At 46.2% G+C, this 17515-nt stretch overlaps 1 protein-coding gene across 1 annotated transcript in view; it reads right to left on the reverse strand.

The window, feature by feature from the left end:
* Positions 1–16125: 16125 nt before the first annotated feature.
* Positions 16126–17515, reverse strand: part of MRPS28 (mitochondrial ribosomal protein S28) — a 73915-nt gene continuing 72525 nt past the window's right edge. The window contains 1 exon segment of the mRNA XM_052704646.1: positions 16126–16417. Within this exon segment, the coding sequence (XP_052560606.1) occupies positions 16264–16417 (154 nt within the window). The 3' untranslated portion in view covers positions 16126–16263.

Consider the following 17515-nt stretch of genomic DNA (forward strand, 5'->3'; position numbering starts at 1 on the left):
CGCAGAACTGAGGCCACGAGGCAACCGTCAGACTTGAGAACTGAGGTGCACAAGCAAGGACAGATGCTGGAGGCTGATAGCATTCCCTTCTCCTTTGTACAAGGAAGCTGAGAGCTCTGCTCTCTGCTCTCCCAACATCAGTCAGCACCTTGGGGCAGCCGCAGGTGAGCATCTTCCAAATGCCTCCATCACAAAACCCAAAATATTGCTCTGGTGTCCTGTGTCCTTCTCATCTGAAATTTACACAAATAAAGACTTTGGATATCCTGCTATGTACAGGGTCACCAACCACCAGACCAGGCTGCCCAGAACCACGTCCAGCCTGGCCTTGAATGCCTCCAGGGATGGGGCATCCACAACCTCCTTGGGCAACCTGTTCCAGTGCGTCACCACCCTCTGTGTGAGAAACTTCCTCCAAAGAGGAGGAATTCCCATGCATCATCCATCCATCCTCACGCATCCTGGCCTGCATACAACAGCTGCCAGTTCAGCAAGTGTTCCAGGAAAAAGAAGGGGGGTGGGGAAGAGAGAATTTTCCATTATATAAATTTTCTCTTACTTAGGTATTAATATCACTAGATAATACATATCCCTGTAATCTAGAACAAGGGCTTACATCTTAGGATGTAAAAGCCCATCTCTATCAGATTGGAACACGCATGCCTTGTTTAGTTTGTATCTTGGGTTACTGCAAAAAGAAGAAAAAATATATGACCATTGCATCAGCTGAAACAAGGAAAGGATCTAAGCATATCCAACCAAAACAATGACCTGATGCAAGACTCAAGTTTATCAGGTAATGCTCAAGGGAATGTTTTAAATAAGGAAGAAAGAGTGGAAGTTAAAAAAAAAAAAAAAAAAAAAATCATCATTGTATTATTATTCAGTAATGTTCCTCTACCAGCATTAGCAGCTTATCTTGCCATCAAAGCACTTTTAGATAACAGGCTCAGTTTTATGTTGAGTACAGGCTGTACCAAGTCACTAAAACCCCACTATTGTTAAAGATTATGTAAAATGGTCAATCAAAGTGTCACTCCTTCCCGCCCAGCCCCCAGGCTGTTATGCTGCACAGTTCCGTATAAAAGCTGAGCACAAGGAGGGATGCTGGGAGCAAGGTGTTGAACTGTAGAAAATGGCACGATACAGAGCTGGTGGGAATGAGCTACTTTCCAGAGCCTGTGCTGTGTGGCTGCCTAAGGGAAGGAGGCAAAATATCCCATTTAATCTTGCACAACGATTTGCCCCCTTAGGCACCAGGGCACCTGCAGAGCTGCTGAGGACCTCCCTGATCCCAGAGCCATCCAGCAGCTCCCAACACTGCACAGGAGCAGATGCAATGCTGGAATGGGCTTGAGCCAGGTTGTTTTCATGCAGCTCCTCCAGACCACAGAAATCATGCAGACCCCAAGGAGCATCAGGACTTTAGGGATGACGCTCTTTAGCAGTGAGGGCAAAGCAATTACCTCAGCCAGGGAAATACCAGAGGACCTCAGCACGGCTTTGACTGAAGAAAAAATTGTTCTCCCAGAGCCATGGTGCCACATTCAGTATGTTGCAGTCTTTAGCTTTTGGTTTAAAAAGGTGTACATTCCACTTCATAAGCCAGCAGAAGCAAAGTGAACTTTCAGGCATACCACTGCCCCTAGGTTAGACACAGGTAGGCACCAGCCAGCATGCAGTGCTCCTGGAGTGGCCGCAGAGGACTGGTGGGGTTGGGTGGATGCTGAGGACTGAGCCCAGCATTAGCCAGCTGCTGGTTGATGCACACACGCATTGGATGTGGACACCTCATCTGAGAGCAGACCTCCATTTGGGGTCAGTGATAGCAACAAGAACAGCTGTACCGAGTCAGACTGGCATCTGTAGAGGCTCTGAGCCTGCCCCTTGCTGGCTTGTTCTAGACTTGTTCTAGACTTGTTCTAGACTAACCAATCCCCACTACACAGCAATGCCACAGACCTCTGACACACCTGCCCTTGACCTCTTTTTCTCAGCAACCGGTAGGCACAAACTGCTGCACCTCACTGCTCACGTAGCTGGGAAAACTGAATGGGCAGGAGAGCAACATATGTACGTGCAGGGTTTGCGTGAGCTTTTCACATGGATTTCCTTAACACTTGCACATTTCAAGACAGAGGAATAGAATTATAGAATCACAGAACTGTAAAGTTTGGAAAAGACCAGTAGGACCATCCTAGCCAGTGCAACTGCTGACCCATCCCCACCATGCCCACATGTCCCTCAGTGCCACATCCTCATGTTTCTCAAACACCTTCAGGGCAGTGACATCACCACCTCCTTGGGCACTCTGTTCCAGTGCATTACCACTCTTCCTGAGAGGAATTTTTTTTCCTAATATTCATTCTGAACCTCCTCTGTGCAATTAAAGGCCATCAAGGCAATCAATCAAGTGTACTGGAAGGAAAGCTTTTCAGAAATTTTCACCTAGATTCAACCACATACTCCAAGTACATGAATAGACAGGGAGGGAAGATAGGAAAGAAGATTTGTGCTGCTCGCAATTTGTGCTGGAGAGTAAATAAGAGTAGGAACAAGGAAAATGCTTCCTGCTTCTCAGATGTCCAAGAGGTGTCCACCACTTGTAGCTATAAGAGCAGAAAACATCCAGCACATCTTGTTTTCCTCTGATACACGTGGGGTCCTGGCAGTAATAGATATAAAAGAAACGTGTGTAGCATTGCACCAGGATACATGTTCCCTTCTGTGCAGCATGCATGCACACACAGGCACAGCTGTATCATGTGTTAGCAAGTAACAGAGAAGTTTAGCAAACATACCAGAAATAGCTCACATACTCAGAGATGCCGAAGAGGCTCACTGCACCGTTTCCAGAGGCTTGTATTTACTTTTCCTCAGCCATTCTAAGGGCAGGTGCTCATTTGAGTTTGCAGCCTGCAGTAGCCACCACTGAATAGAAGATGACTTTAAAAATCATCGTTTGTCTGTCACTGCATCCAACACCACCCCTCTCTACAGAGATCCCCCTTGTGCCCAGCTCTGGTGAGGAGCTTCCCTCAGCCCCAATTTGCTTCCTCCTCTTCCTTCTCCTCCTCCTTCTCCCATGGACTTTATCTGTTTGGCAGAGAAATCTGAAGGTTTTACAGAGGGTACCTGAGCAATTGTGCACGATGACCCAGCCAAGGGTAGGGATGTTAAACTGGAAATGACAAAAAAATGGAATCATAGAATGGTTTGGGTTGGAAAGGATCTTTAAGATCTCCTAGCTTCAATCCCCTGCTATAGGCAGGAATACCTCCCACTAGACCAGGTTGCTCAAAACCCCATCCAGTCTGCCCTTGAATGCTTCCAGCTAAGGGGCATCCACAACCTTGCTGGGCAACCTGTTCCAGTTTGGCTTCGTTGCTTAGCCTCCTGGCAAATAAATCTGTGAGGTGAGAGGAGGTGTGAGATAAGAAGAGGTGTGGACTACTTGTCTGTAATTGTTTAAACCTGGACTAAGGAGAGATGTTGGGACTGCAGAGACGGGGAGGAGACCCCAGAGGACAGCCAGCCCTGGTGGCCCTCATCCCTGCAGCGTGCCCTGTGCTGGGGAACCCCTTCCTCCACAAACATGTGGTGCCTATCTTCAGACCCTGCCTACAGAACCCCTCCCACTCCAATGACCCCAAGGTGTGTGGCCTCTGCTGGGTTTTCAGGGGGAAACAGCATATGGGAGTCACTCCATTCAGCCTTGCAGTTCAATTAAACAATAAAATAAAGCCCTATTCCCCACACAGGGCAGAGGGGAGGGGAACAGCCTCGGGTAGCTGCCTAATCACTCACAGAGCGACAACCCCACTCCTGTCAGCACAAACCAGCAATTACAATTAATGGGCTGTGGCAATCGGACGCCGGCACTAGCGGAGACGGCCGGTCCCACCATTTGCATGCAGTAAATTATTCAGGCTGTCAGCTGCTAGGGCGGCACCGGTCTGAGCCGCGGTTACCGGTTAACCGGTGCTGCGGCTAAACGCCTGCCACATGGCTCATTTGAGGAGCATCCAACCGGTCTGGTACCACTACTCGTCAGCCGTGTGCCGGGATGGCCGATCACAGCTGTGCCAACCGCATGAAGGGACAGCGCCCGCTGTGCTCACAGCTCATCTGTGCCATCCTTTGAGCAAAAAAGCCCCAGGAAAACCTGCAAAACCCACTAGCGTCTCATAAAGGTAAAATTCATGGAATCACGGAATGGCCTGGGTTGAAAAGGACCACAATGATCGTGTAGTTTCAACACCCCTGCTATAAGCAGGTCGCCAACCAGCAGACCAGGCTGCCCAGAGCCACATCCAGCCTGGCCTTGAATGCCTTCAGAGATGGGGCATCCACAACCTCCTCGGTCCAAGAGGCTGTGCACCTGAGAAGAGAGGAAAAGTGGGATGCTGGCGAGCAAACCCGAAGTCTTGCTGCACATGGTCACTGCTACTTTCACATGTGGTCATGAGCAGATGCTTCACCATAGGAAAATGCACATTCTGATCAGAAATCATATTCCTATACTAACGATGTAGCATCACATTGTAGACTCAGGGTTTGTCAACTAAATCAGAACTTCAAAGAGCCAAAAGCAGGGCTCCACAAGCTTCTTCATATAGTTTTGTGTCTTTCTGTAGAATGCGGATGGATGTGAATAAATACCTGGGACAGCTTTGTGTTCCCCTGGTCTTGTGATGAGTGGAGGTCAGTGCCCATAGCTTGGGGAAGGCTGATCTCATGGGCACCAGCTGTGTCCCAACCCACTCATGCCCCTCAGCAGCAGCTGCTGCCTCATGCTGCACCTTGCCACAGAGACAATAAGACAGCAATGCTTATACTCTTCAACCCAACAGTTCCTCAGGCTCAAGCAGGCACAAATATCAGTCCTGAAGAACATTTGATGATACAAAGGACACCAGAAGCTCCCTAAAGGTGAGAATGCAGCAGGTCCCTGGATGAGTGACGACAGACTGGTTTGGGTGAAGCCGATGTGCGCAGCCAAAACCAAAAACAGCCAAATCTGTCCATCTGCAAGAGACATATTTTAATGTTCCCACCCACACACAAAACATAATTATTTCATAATAGTCCCTGAGGATGAGGATGCAGAAAAGAGAGCAGAGAGCTGTGAACTCTCCCAAGCTAAGACACTGTGTTTCGGAAGCACAGCACAAAGAGCAGTAAATGTGAGGCAGAAGGAAGAGAGCAATTTGAAAAGTGCTGGGAAAAAAATACCATGAGCTGTTGTTTATGCACACATTCATCCAGTTCTTCATTCCTATTTCCCTAGGAGGAGAGAGGAAAGTGATGGCTCTGACACAAGCAAAAATAGGCAGTGTGTTTTCCTGGTCTCAATGACCAAGCTGTTTCTTCACTAGCACCTCAGTGTGGACAACTGCAGCAAAGCCCATTCTTTTTAATTCAAATCAGACTTGCTTTACACTGAAGTCAACATATTTTCATTGGTACACAGCCTGAGGGTGAATATATTTCATGTCAGGATCTTCAAATGGTTTAGAGCTGTCCCATGTGGCTCAATATGGCCCTCCCAGCAACACGATGGACTGCAGCACTGTCAGTTTTCTTGCGGGTACTTGGGACTTTCAAATACTAAGGGTTTTAGTAGAAAGGAAAAATCTGACTTAGAAATATAAGTAGTGACATGCATATGAAATAGTGGCAAACACAGCTCCATCCTCAGACATGGAGAGTTTGACATGAAAAATAAGGAGAAATAAAAGGGGAATGGCAAAACCAGCAAAACTCAAGCTTAAGGGTAGTTTGTCACTTTGCTTAGGAGTTACCTGCCTCTGAACATACAGGCAGATGAAGGTGCCTGTGTCAGTCCAATTTCCTCAGCACTGAGATCACACCTATTTGAAAACGTCTGGGTATATCTCATTCGGGCTGCCTGTATTTAGGACAAGCAATTAAGAGAGTGTGATTGTCAGCAGGTCAAGCTATTTCGGATCTACAAAGACTTAAAATCCATTCAACTGCTCAAATGCATGCACTGAATAGTCCCATCACGACCAAAGGGCCATGTAGCAGCATGGAAATTCAGACAGCGCTATGGGTTTTCGCACATCAGAGCCATATTTTTATCCTCATTGAGTCCCAAAGTACTTATGCATATATACACTAGCAGTAAAACAACAGAGTGATCCTTTATGACAGTATGACCATAATCCAACCTGACAAATGCAATTGTCAGCATCCCTTAAAGTAAATTATAACTATGCCCCCTTGGCTAAATCCTGAGCTCTTTCAAATAACAAAACAAACTGCTCTCTCCCAAGAATTGTGTTCTCTGCATTGTATTTTCTGACATGCTTTCCCACCACCAACCTTTCATCCTGTTGAACTAATTTCCATTGTGAGCCACAGAAGGCAGGGAGGATAACGCCTTTCATTGGCGGGTGAAGCATGGGGCTGCCCTGAGGACAAGCAGTAGAGAGACACATCTTTGCTGGGCCTAGCAGTGAAGTCCTGTCTCAAGGAGACCAAATGGAATAATTTGTATGTACAACTATGCGTTTCAGTGCATAACACGCAATGGCAGCTGGGGCTGACAGCTAGGTAAGGTGTTCCCCAGCTGCCCCTCTGCAGAGCTCATCAGCAGAGCATCACGGTGCTTTGGTGTATCTCTTTCCAGCCTGGTGCCTCACTGCTACCAGCAAATGAGGCACCTCCAGAATAAGGTCAGAGGCTTTGCAACCGGCCTTCTGAGAGGAGGGACTCAACTAAGCTCTGGATCTTACCGTGCTGGAAGGAGACACGGAGAGGTGCTGCCAGAGGCACTGCTGCGGCTCTGCCAGCTGCACACTTTCCTCTGTCTGTGTAAATGGAAGAAATATACCTTTTACATCCTATCATCTGCACACAATAACCATGCATGTTTGTACTATATACTGTGCACTATATATCTGGGTTGCACAAGGGACCATGCTCTTGTCCCATCCACTTTTGTGCACCTCAAATCGAATCTTGCTGCAGGAAGATCACATGGCCTTTCAAATCCACTTCAAAAAGGTGAAATGATAATGAAATTTCTTTCTCCTGAACACTTTGCACGTAGGCCTGGCTTTGCCCTTAGCTGGGGTGGGAGGGCAGTGATGCTGTCAGGGACATGTGCATGCTTTATCACAGGGATACTTCCCATGCCTCTTATCTTACATGCACAATGCAACACTGCACCTGCAGGGAAGGAGAATGAAGAGTGAGTTAAGCAGGTTTGTTTCCTGTGTTTTCACTTTGTTATCTGTATTTTCTTTACCATCAACTTTTGAGTTCTGCCTGTAAAACTCCAACCTTTGCTTCCTTTCTGATTTTAGGGTCAGACACAGAAATGTGCAAAGCTGTACTGATGTGATTTTAACTTGCAGAAAATTAAGTTTCAGGCCTGAGCCAAGGCTGCCCATATCACAGCTCAGATGAATAGGATATAGTTCAAGGAAAATCAGTCTAGGAATTAGTGGTGTCAATTCATCTGGTGAATCATTCTTTCTATGTCAGAGCTGGATCTCTACCCCAGCTTCCGAATGATGATATCAAGGGAAGATGAAGACTGAGGGCCCTGCTCCCACTTATTCCATCAAAAGAAGGGCTGAACCTGCCAAGTCCTGACCTCGGGGCTGCACTCTGCCCCTGTACCCGATGGCCTCACCCATCGTCGTCTTAGATATAATCCTCTCCTGCACACGTGCTTCACGTGCAAGCTTTCAGCAGCAGCACAAAGATTCAGAAGACTAACAGGTTTATCAAGTCATGCACAAGTCCCTGCTGTAAATGTCTGCCGCTCCTACTGCTGCAAGCGGCACAGCAAGAGGGTTCGGCAGCGTGCCCAGCCCTGAGTACAGCTTGCTTCCAGGGCATATGGCAGGAGCAATGAGTGCATCCTGCTGGGTGTCTCCTTGTGTCCTCACCCAGCTGCTAATAGCACACAGAGGCAAAGAAAGAATCAGCTTAAAGCCCTTCTCCTTGGCCCAAGATAATCAGAGAGTGACGGTGTGTTCAGCCACTGCTGCCACCAACCTTCGGAGGTCCCAGAGGACAGCATCCCAGTATTGAGCTGAAGACCTACAGCACTTCATTATGTGATCTAAACAGAGTTTGAGAAGGAGACCTCACAGATGCAGGCTGCAGCTGGATGAAAGTAATTAAGACCAAGGTTGAACTGCTTGGGAGGACTCAGCCCACCAGTCCAGTCACAGAAGCACAGAATCACAGAATGACTTGAGTTGGAAAGGACCTCAACCTCCCTGCCACAGGCAGGGCTGCCAGCCGCTAGGTCCTTGATCAGGCTGCCCGGGCCCCATCCAGCCTGGCTTTAAGCACCTCCAGTGACAAGACATCTGTAGCCTCTCTGGGCAGCCTGTGCCAGCACCACACCACTCTCTCTGTAAAGAACTTCCCCCCTTTCCCACAGAAGCCACCTCGGTGACCTGGCATCAGCAGTGCCTGACACAAGAGGCCATGCAGGAGTGCCTGTCTGCTGCTTCCAGAGCAGCCAAGCAGGAAGGAAGCAGGCAGGGCATCGAGCTCTGAGACAAGTTTGTAACACGTGTAAGCAGCAGCACACAGCTTGCCAGGTGCAGCCAAAGGAGGAACAGTGCCAGGAAAGCGATGGGGGCTTGCATGGATGCAGGAGCGATCATGCATGTGATGCCCAGCGATACACCTTCACACACAGAAATCAAGGATCTAGACAAAATGGAAGATTCAAGCTTTCCTTTTTTTTTTTTTTTTCTTCTTTATTTTTTAATAAAGATTTCCATTCAGCCATTTACAATGGTTGAAACCATTTATAAGAAAACTTAAAAAAAAAAAAAAAAAAAGGCTCTGGGAAGTTATTGGTGTGAACTTTCAGAGCTCTAAATTAAGGCCAGCCCAATTTTCCAATTAGGCAGCTTGATAGGCAAGATGACAAGTGCCGAGCAGCAGGGCAGGCTCTGAAGCGCGTTTTTATGGCCATTTCTCATGAGTACAGCAGCCTTTCTATACCCAACAGCTGAGGAGTGCACTTTCCCATGCCGTCAGGGGTGAGGAGGTTACGACTTCAGCATTGTGCCGGTTGTTTTTCACACAAGAACCCAGCGCGCTGCCGCTCGCTTGAAAGAGGCCAGCGGCCATGAAAGAGGGGCTCCCGGCCTCCCCGGCCTCCCGGCCTTCCGTGCCTGCCGCTCCAGCTTGCTTTAACCCACCGCTCTGCTGGGTGACCGGCGGGGCTAATTGGGAACAGAGACCTTTTTCAGAGCTGTTTAGGCTGTGAATGAAGCTCCAGCTCCCCGGAGGTGCAGCACACAGAGGGCCGCAGCCTGAGGTGCAAAGGGCGGGCAGGGAGGGCTTGGGGCCGTGCTGCTCTTTCACAGCTCCTGCTCTTGCCTCCTGGCTGCTCGCCTGGCCGAGGGAACGTCCAGCCCTCACCGTGCCCCACGATGGGCCTCAGGCAGCATGGCCCTGCCCGGCTGTCCCTGGACACCGGGATGAACACAGCAGAGGGGCCAGTCAGGACAAAGTGAAGCCACAGAATCGTGGAATCACAGAATCACAGAATGGCCTGGGCTGAAAAGAACCACAGTGATCACCCAGTTCCAACCCCCTGCTATGTGCAGGGTCGCCAACCACCAGACCAGGCTGCCCAGAGCCACATCCAGCCTGGCCTTGAATGCCTCCAGGGATGGGGCATCCACAACCTCCTTGGGCAACCTGTTCCAGTGCTTCACCACCATCTGGGTGAAAAACTTCCTCCTAATATCCAACATAAACCTCCCCTGTCTTAGTTACAAATAATTCCCCCTTGTCCTATCACCAATGAGCCCCTCAGCCACAGGCAGTGGCATCTAACTTGCCACACAATGACATCACACACCAACACCTGCTAGGCATTTCTGTGACTCTCAGCAAACACACCAGGCCCAATTAAATGTCTTTTTGGAGGTCACTTGAAGGAATTTAACTGCTAAGTCAATGCTGGCTTGCAACAAGTCATGGGAGCTCATGCAGGGGCTTTGGTGGAGACGCAGGCAACTGGTGAAGGCAAGAGGTAGCAGGGAGCAACAGGAGAGGACACCTGAAATATGAGCCCTTGGGCCGCTGTCGCTCTATCAAAACATCTCTGCTGTGCCGGCTGCCAGAAGGTAGTGGCAAAACACTGACACAGCTGCACTTTGACACAGCACGACTAAATCAAACTCCAAGTTGATGCACACCCTCACCACAGCATATGGGAGTCCAAATCTGAGGAAATCTGTTTGGCTGAACCTGTTCTCAGCTTGCACATATATGTAACAGGATTAAACCTGGAGGAACAATAACTGTAGTGAAAGAAGAGGATAGCAGTAGCCATATTTGCACTGTCACTGCAGGACAAGTGAAGGCCATGCTGAACAAAGAGCAAGTCAGCCTCCAGCATACACAGGAGGTACCAATTTCCACCTTAGCAGCCAGAAAACCCTGATTCCCTGCAGCCCTTTAGCAACCAAACCCCAAAGAGACAACCATACCTATCCAGCTCAGGAGCTGAACATCTCCACATCAGCAAAAGTAGAAGCTCTAATTTTTAACAACTTCGACAAAGAAAAAGCAGCAGTGTTCAGAAAGAGTGGCAACAGAAATAGAATGCCAACTTATCACAGGATGACTGAGATTGGCAGGGACCTTTGGAGGTCATCTGGGTGAACCTCCTGTGTTCCAGTTTTTGCCCACTGCCCCTTGTCCTGGCGTGGACACCACTGAATTGAGCCTGGCCCCATATTCTTTGCAACCTGCTCAGGGATTTATGGATATTGATGAGATCCTCCTGAGCCTCCTGTTTTCCAGGTTGAGCTGCCCCAGCTCTCTCAGCCTCTCCTCGTAGGAGATGCTTCAGTCCTTTCATCATCTCAGTGGTCCTTTGCTGGACTCTCTCCAGCATGTCCATGTCTCGCCTGGGGAGGGCAGAACTGGACACTGCTCTTCAGGCTCATCAGTGCTGAAGAGATGAAAAGATCTCCCTCAGTCTGCTTTCAATACTTGGCCTAATGCAGCACAAGGGTGCCATCAGCCTTCTCAGCAGCAAAGGGCACACTGCTCATGTTCAACATAGCATCCATCAGAGCCCCAAGGTCCTTTTCCATAAAGCTGTTTTCCAGCCAGTTGGCCCACACCATGTACAGGTGGCACAGGTTCTTTTGGGCCCTTTCTGAAGACAGGAGTGACATTTTATTTCCTCCAGTCCTCAGGAACTTCAGGTTGTCACAGTTATTCAAATGTGTTCAACACAATGTCCACATACTCATCTGCAAGGTAGGTCAGGCTGCATCCTGAACTTTATTCTCTGATGTCCCTGGTTGTACGTTTTGGTAATTGGCACATTAAATGTTGGCCTTCAATTTCAGTTAGTACTATATCTTATTTGTATTCAGTTGAATCATTATGAAGAAAAGATGATCGCTCCTCTGCCTGGTAACAAAAGTCTTAGGGCCTTTAATTCTATTTTCTATGCTGCTGCACAGGGACATTGAAACAACACAAGTTCCTGTGTGTGCCATGTCTTAAACCATGTCTAAGGCAGAGAAGAAAAGCAAAATGCCAACCACCAGCAGTATCAAATGAGATTTATAATATTAGCTGAGCTCTGTAACAAAAAATTATTTCTTACACTTAAAAAAAAAAAAATATCCACAACAAACTTGCTCTGTAAATCAAACCCTTAACATTTCTCATTTGGCATCTTAACACCTTATCACTGTATCCCACCAGCAAAACAGTCATTTCTTCTAACTTCTAAGCAAGCAAAAAGATGTCCAAAGTAATTTAAGTATCTTGCCATTTTCAGAAGTTTGCCCAAAGTTGTCAGGCCCCTATAGCAACTACCCAATAGGCTGAGGATGGCTTGGATCCACTTGCCCATAGGAAAGCAGCTCTCAGCTGCATATCTCACCCAGTGTAGCAAATGGGCTGAAATGCCAATAAATGGCAAATTTCCTCATCAGAGCTGCAGCACAGTGCACAAGCCTACTTCATTCTGATCGAACAGGACACAAGCCAGGAGGAAACAAGAACACTTGGGAGTATTTAAGGACTTACTGATGTTAGTCTAATGCAGTCATGGGAAGGATAATATTTGTCTTGGGTTATGGCCAGATGACAATGTAATGGTCTCATCTGGGTAGTCTAGACCCTTCATACGTGATAAACACTTCCCCAGAATGCATAATTTACTAAAAAGCTCATGTAAAGTACATGCTTGCACCCAGCAGAAATGCTCTCCAGACAGAGCACAGACTGGAAAGCTTTCCTAGCATAAGGGAATAATGATGCCAGAGAAAAAGTTGAACAATAATTTGCCTCAGTTAGAAATGGGACAGTAAGGAATGAGGAGGATCCCCAGCTTTACAAAATGCTCCAAAGAAAACATAAAGTATTCTTCAGAAACAAGTTCAGTGGCAAAACTTTGATGGGAAGATGCTAATTTGCTCTCAGTAGCAGGCCTGATTTTTTCAGCATTTCCCTTTTTCCCCATCTCATCACCTTAAGGCCTCAAATATGAAAGGGCAGAGAAGCCCCAGGGATTTACCAGGTCCTGTCATGGCACATCAGTCATCAAAAGAGCATTCCACTATTTTCATTTTTCTTCCAAATCTACACCATGAGAAAGCTATTCTGTTTTCCAAGTGCATGCAAGCTGTTTTGATGTTTAATTCCTAAAATAAAAGGAAAAAAAAAATCAGAAAAAAATTACTATGTCCTTCCAAATAACACAGTATTTCTACAGCTAAAATCCAGACTGGCTGTGGTTCCGTTTTTATGGAAGCTAATACTGCTCATACATACATCTGTAAGAGCACTGCAAGTGTTCAGGTGTTGTACATCCGTGGAACAAGAAGTGAACGTGGAGTAGAGAGAAGTTCATGGGCACTTCAGTTCACGGGCAGGCCTAGAAAGTGACCTCATGGCAAAATGCATGGCAACATCTGGAGCTGCGTACCAGTGGAGCCTGGTACCCAACGCAGCTGCTTGCTGCTGAGCCACACTGCACACCAATGTCCGTACGAATGTAGGGCACCCGGTGGGGTGGGACATGGAGGCTGAGGAGGCGGCCATCTCTGCTCTGCTGAGGATGAGTCCCACGCTGTTCTCTCATCATTTAGTATTGCATCGGAGCGTAACTTTTCCACTGCACCAAGGATGAATTACAACTCCTTGAAGTGGATCTATCATGGTTATCCACATTTGTCATTTTAGAGGTGTGGGTGGGACACAAAGCGGTACTCGACGGGAGTGGAATGGAGGACGGATTACCACTCTACTGAAGTGGGGTCTGTGCTGCTACCCAAGAATTTTCCAAGGAGAAACAAACCTTGAACACTTCCAAAAGTCAAGACTCTTCCAGGAAAGAAGCCTCTGAAAAACACATCAAAGAGCTAACATCAAATGTCTTCTCAGCTGCAGAATCTGAAAGATGAATTTTAGTAGCTATCTTTCAACCCATCTGATTGGTGCTTCAGAATAAGTCAAAATGCAAAAACGTAAAAGAAACACAAAATGCTCTGCAGAGAAATTCCTGATTTTGCAGTCCTAGTCAGATGGGATAAGACCTTCACTTGTGCTGGCCTAAGAATTCTCAGCAAATGGTGTGCTTCTACTTACAACTAAGTGCACGTCCTTATGTCCCACTGTCTCACTACACTGAATCAGCAGCATTTACTGGGCTCATGCTGATCACACGCTTAGTGCACTTGAGAAGAGTATTCTAAGCAGTGCTGGGATCCAGGCACGATGTCACAGCACCTGGTGGGATAGCTCTTGCCCTTCCTTTCTGTTGGTCGAAATGAGTTTTCTCAAGTATGAAATAATGTCCTCCAAATAAAACTGATACACGCAAGAGGTCTATGCAAAGCCATTCAGGAATCCATAACATGTGGATAAGGAGATGGCTGTGCATAGTTGGGTTGTATGGGTTGTATGAATACTTGTGTGCATTCAGAAGCAGAAAAAGTAAAAAAGGTGCAAAAAGATGGTGTGAAAAGAGGGAACACCTGGGGGTAGGTGGGCAACTAGCAGAAAAGGGGGCTGCATCTGATGTCATTCCGTGGGGATGGCACTACAGGTATCTGATCGTGTTGTCCATTTCTGCTCTGCTACAAGAGTTGAGTAAAAGCTGAGAATATCATGGCTGTTCTGTCATGACCAACGTTGGTGATACCTTAGTTTGCACTAAGGACATGCAGCCTATGCATGTTCTTGGTGTGTGTAGGTATTCCAGAACAAAACAAACAGCCCACAACAAAGACATTTCAGGATTCCCTACTCTATCATTGAAATTCTTTATGTGGGAGCTGTACAAAACCAAGGCAATGTGTAATGGGCATAGGCTACCTCAAGCAGAGGCTCATCTGAAAAGCCTCATTTTCTCATTTTGAAAAAGCAAATTATACATTTAGCAACCACTACAGTGTTTAAACGTCATCCTTTTTGATACCCTGTTGTAAAGCCAGCTTTAACTTCATAGGATGTCCCCTAAAAGTGAACACATGTATCTCCTAAATTTCCTTGTTGAAAGTTGATCAAGTACGTAAGGGTGTTACTGGAAAGGATTTCTCTTTGCTATTTTAAATCCTTTCTGGCTCCTTAAAAAGGCCTTCTTTCCCTACTTCAGTGGTATCTGGAGGCTAACACCCAACCACAGAATCATAGAATATACAATGATTCATGTTCAAACTCCCCTCTGTAGGTTCATTGAGATGAGTGAGCAAATTAAGGCAACAAAAGCAGCTCGTACTGCTTGCTTCCTCTTTTTACTTGGACCCCTGCTTATTTCAGAAATACAACTTCAGTTTGCAAAACTATAAAAATGACCTGTAAAAACAAATCCATCCCCTTCAGAACTATCACGCATTTTCCATGTGATTCCTCACAGTAATTTGAGCAAATAAATACCTTATATTACAGCATTCTTCTTGACAGATCATGCATGAGAAGTGCTTTAGAGACTTTCAGTGGCCTGCACTTAAAACTCTTTTCTCATTACAAATAGGCACAGGTAGGAACGGAATTTTGTTTCTTCTGTAAAATTTTTCTTCTGGGTAGAGGAATCAGGGAGAATCAAACTACTTGGCAACTGAGGCTGTGGAACTAGATACAAAAAGCTTTGCTTTCCCTTTTCTATTCATATGCTATTAAATGAAAGAAGAAACGAAGACAACCTTTAAAGAAAATACAATGCTTTTGGAAAAGATTTCTAAACAGATTACAGCCTTTGTGTCCTGAATTTTCTTGGACCACAAGAACAGTTCTGGAGTTTGGGAGGCAAAGCTGACCACCAGGCCAGCTACAATTTAACTGAATGACTCCCAGCCTCTGCTTTCTGATGCCATCTCATCCAAGTTTCCCTCAGATCTCGACAATGAAAGAGATACCTTTCATTGCAGTTGCAGCAGCACGCTGCTGGCTCTCTGCTATTCTGCTTGTCTGGGGACCCCTTCTCTTTCCTGATGTGACTGAAATACCATTCAGTGGTTATGTTGTAAAACTGACCTGACCTCAGCACATCTGCTAGGATCTATACGCATCTATACGCATCTATACAGATTGCAAATGACTGTGCAGAACCAGAAATCAAAAATGGTCTGATACCAAAACCATAGCATGCTTCTTTCTTTGTGCATTCAAATTCTCATTATATTTACCTTAAATATACTTGCAGAAATCTAAGGCATTCGGCCTACTATGTTGAAACGTTGCTTGGCCTTTTTATTTTTTTTAGTTTACATTAACAACCAGAGAAAATTTACTAACATGCCTTGGAAATGAGAAAACAAATTAAAGCAATGAATAACCTCTATTCCTTAATGCAAATGGAGATAAAATAACGATGTAATATAACGAAGACAAAGACTAATATCTGCAGTAAATATCCTACACTGTAACTTGGAAATGAGGAACCCTTAACACTGTTCTGAATGAAGCATCAGGAAGGAGCTCAGCAACAGGAAGCACGATGCCTCAGATCAACATCCATTTGGGATGAGAAGACTAACATTCAACTAATATTACCTGAAGAGATTTAGTTAATGGTCCGCATTTAAATGCAAAGGCAAATAGCTAGAAAGATGAGTGAATAAAAAATGAGCAAGAATCGGGTACAATGTGCTCATTGTCTTTTATTGATCTCACTATTTACATAACCAACCGGAAAGAAACTTTTTGTTCCTCTCCCAAGGGTACATTTCATTTGTATAATTTGCTCTAAAGCACGAAGTAGATTTATTTACATGAAGTTTACTCCTTTTGCTTTGTTTGCTTGCTTTCCACGAGCCCTAAAAGCACCGCGTCAGCTTCCAACAAAGTCGTATCAGTCGCTGCACCCAGGAACCGAGATGTGAGTTCAAGATCCAGCAGTCTCAGGCGCACTCGGGATCCTCTCTGATACTTGCTGCAAAGAAAAGGGAGAAGTTGAAAAAGCTAAATTTTGTTAAGTAAGGGTCTTCATCTCCTTACAGCTGCTCTCCTGCCCGCAGACTGAAGTAGCAGCCCCATAGCAAACAGTATGTTGTAATGGAACTTAAGTCCGAACCAAAATGCATCAGCACTAAAAGACTGGATTTCTGGTGTAAAGATAAACTAAACACGGAGTTTCTCAAAAACATCGGTGTTTAGTTGTATGTCTCTTTTCCTTTCATGCATACAGTCTTCGTCAAGGCTCACCTGCCACTGAAACTGTTTTCACCAAGAGGAAAGACAAATAGTAGATGGAAAAGCTTTATATACTCAGTGATTGAAAAATTAAGTTGATACACAATAATAACTGTGCAGGAATCTGCTGGGACTTGGTAACATTGCAGAGTTTCTCTTCCTTGACGTAATCCTGCCCAAGGAAGAGAAGACACTACCAAATCCGACTGAAGAGCAGTTATTGTAGAGGAAATTGTGTTTTCTATCAGGTATTTCACTTTACTATCTGGTATCATGCATACAATTATCTGCAGGGCAACACATCATTGAAGGGGAGGACAAGTCATCATTAGGTCAGTGGTGACACTATTATCAGCTAATTTTTCTAACTTTGGACCTCAGGCAAGAAAATTTCTCGTCCCAGTCTCTCTTCTAAAGCTAAACCCCACAACTATTGCCCTGCCTACAGAGTTGTGTTTTCTTTTTCTTTTTTTTCTCCTTTTGTTTGCCCTTTAAGTCACAGAGCTATAGAATGCACTGTGTTGGAAGGGACTCACAAGGATCACAGAGTCCAACTGCTGGCTCCACACAGCACCACTCAAAAATCAAACCCTATATATGAGAGCAGTGTCCAAACGCTCCCTGAACTCCGGCACTCAGTGCCGTGCCCACTGCCCTGTGCAGCCCGTTCCATGCCCACCGCCCCCTGTGCAGACCCTGTCCCTGACCCCCACCCTCCCTGCCCTGACGCAGCTCCATGCCGTTCCCTCGGGCCCTGTTGCTGTCGCACAGAGCAGAGCTCAGCGCTGCCTCTGTGTTCCACCCAACACACTTGAAACACCACCTACTTTCTTAAAAA

This window comes from Tympanuchus pallidicinctus, unplaced genomic scaffold (assembly GCF_026119805.1).
Source record: "Tympanuchus pallidicinctus isolate F22 unplaced genomic scaffold, pur_lepc_1.0 scaffold5, whole genome shotgun sequence".
NCBI lineage: Eukaryota > Metazoa > Chordata > Aves > Galliformes > Phasianidae > Tympanuchus > Tympanuchus pallidicinctus.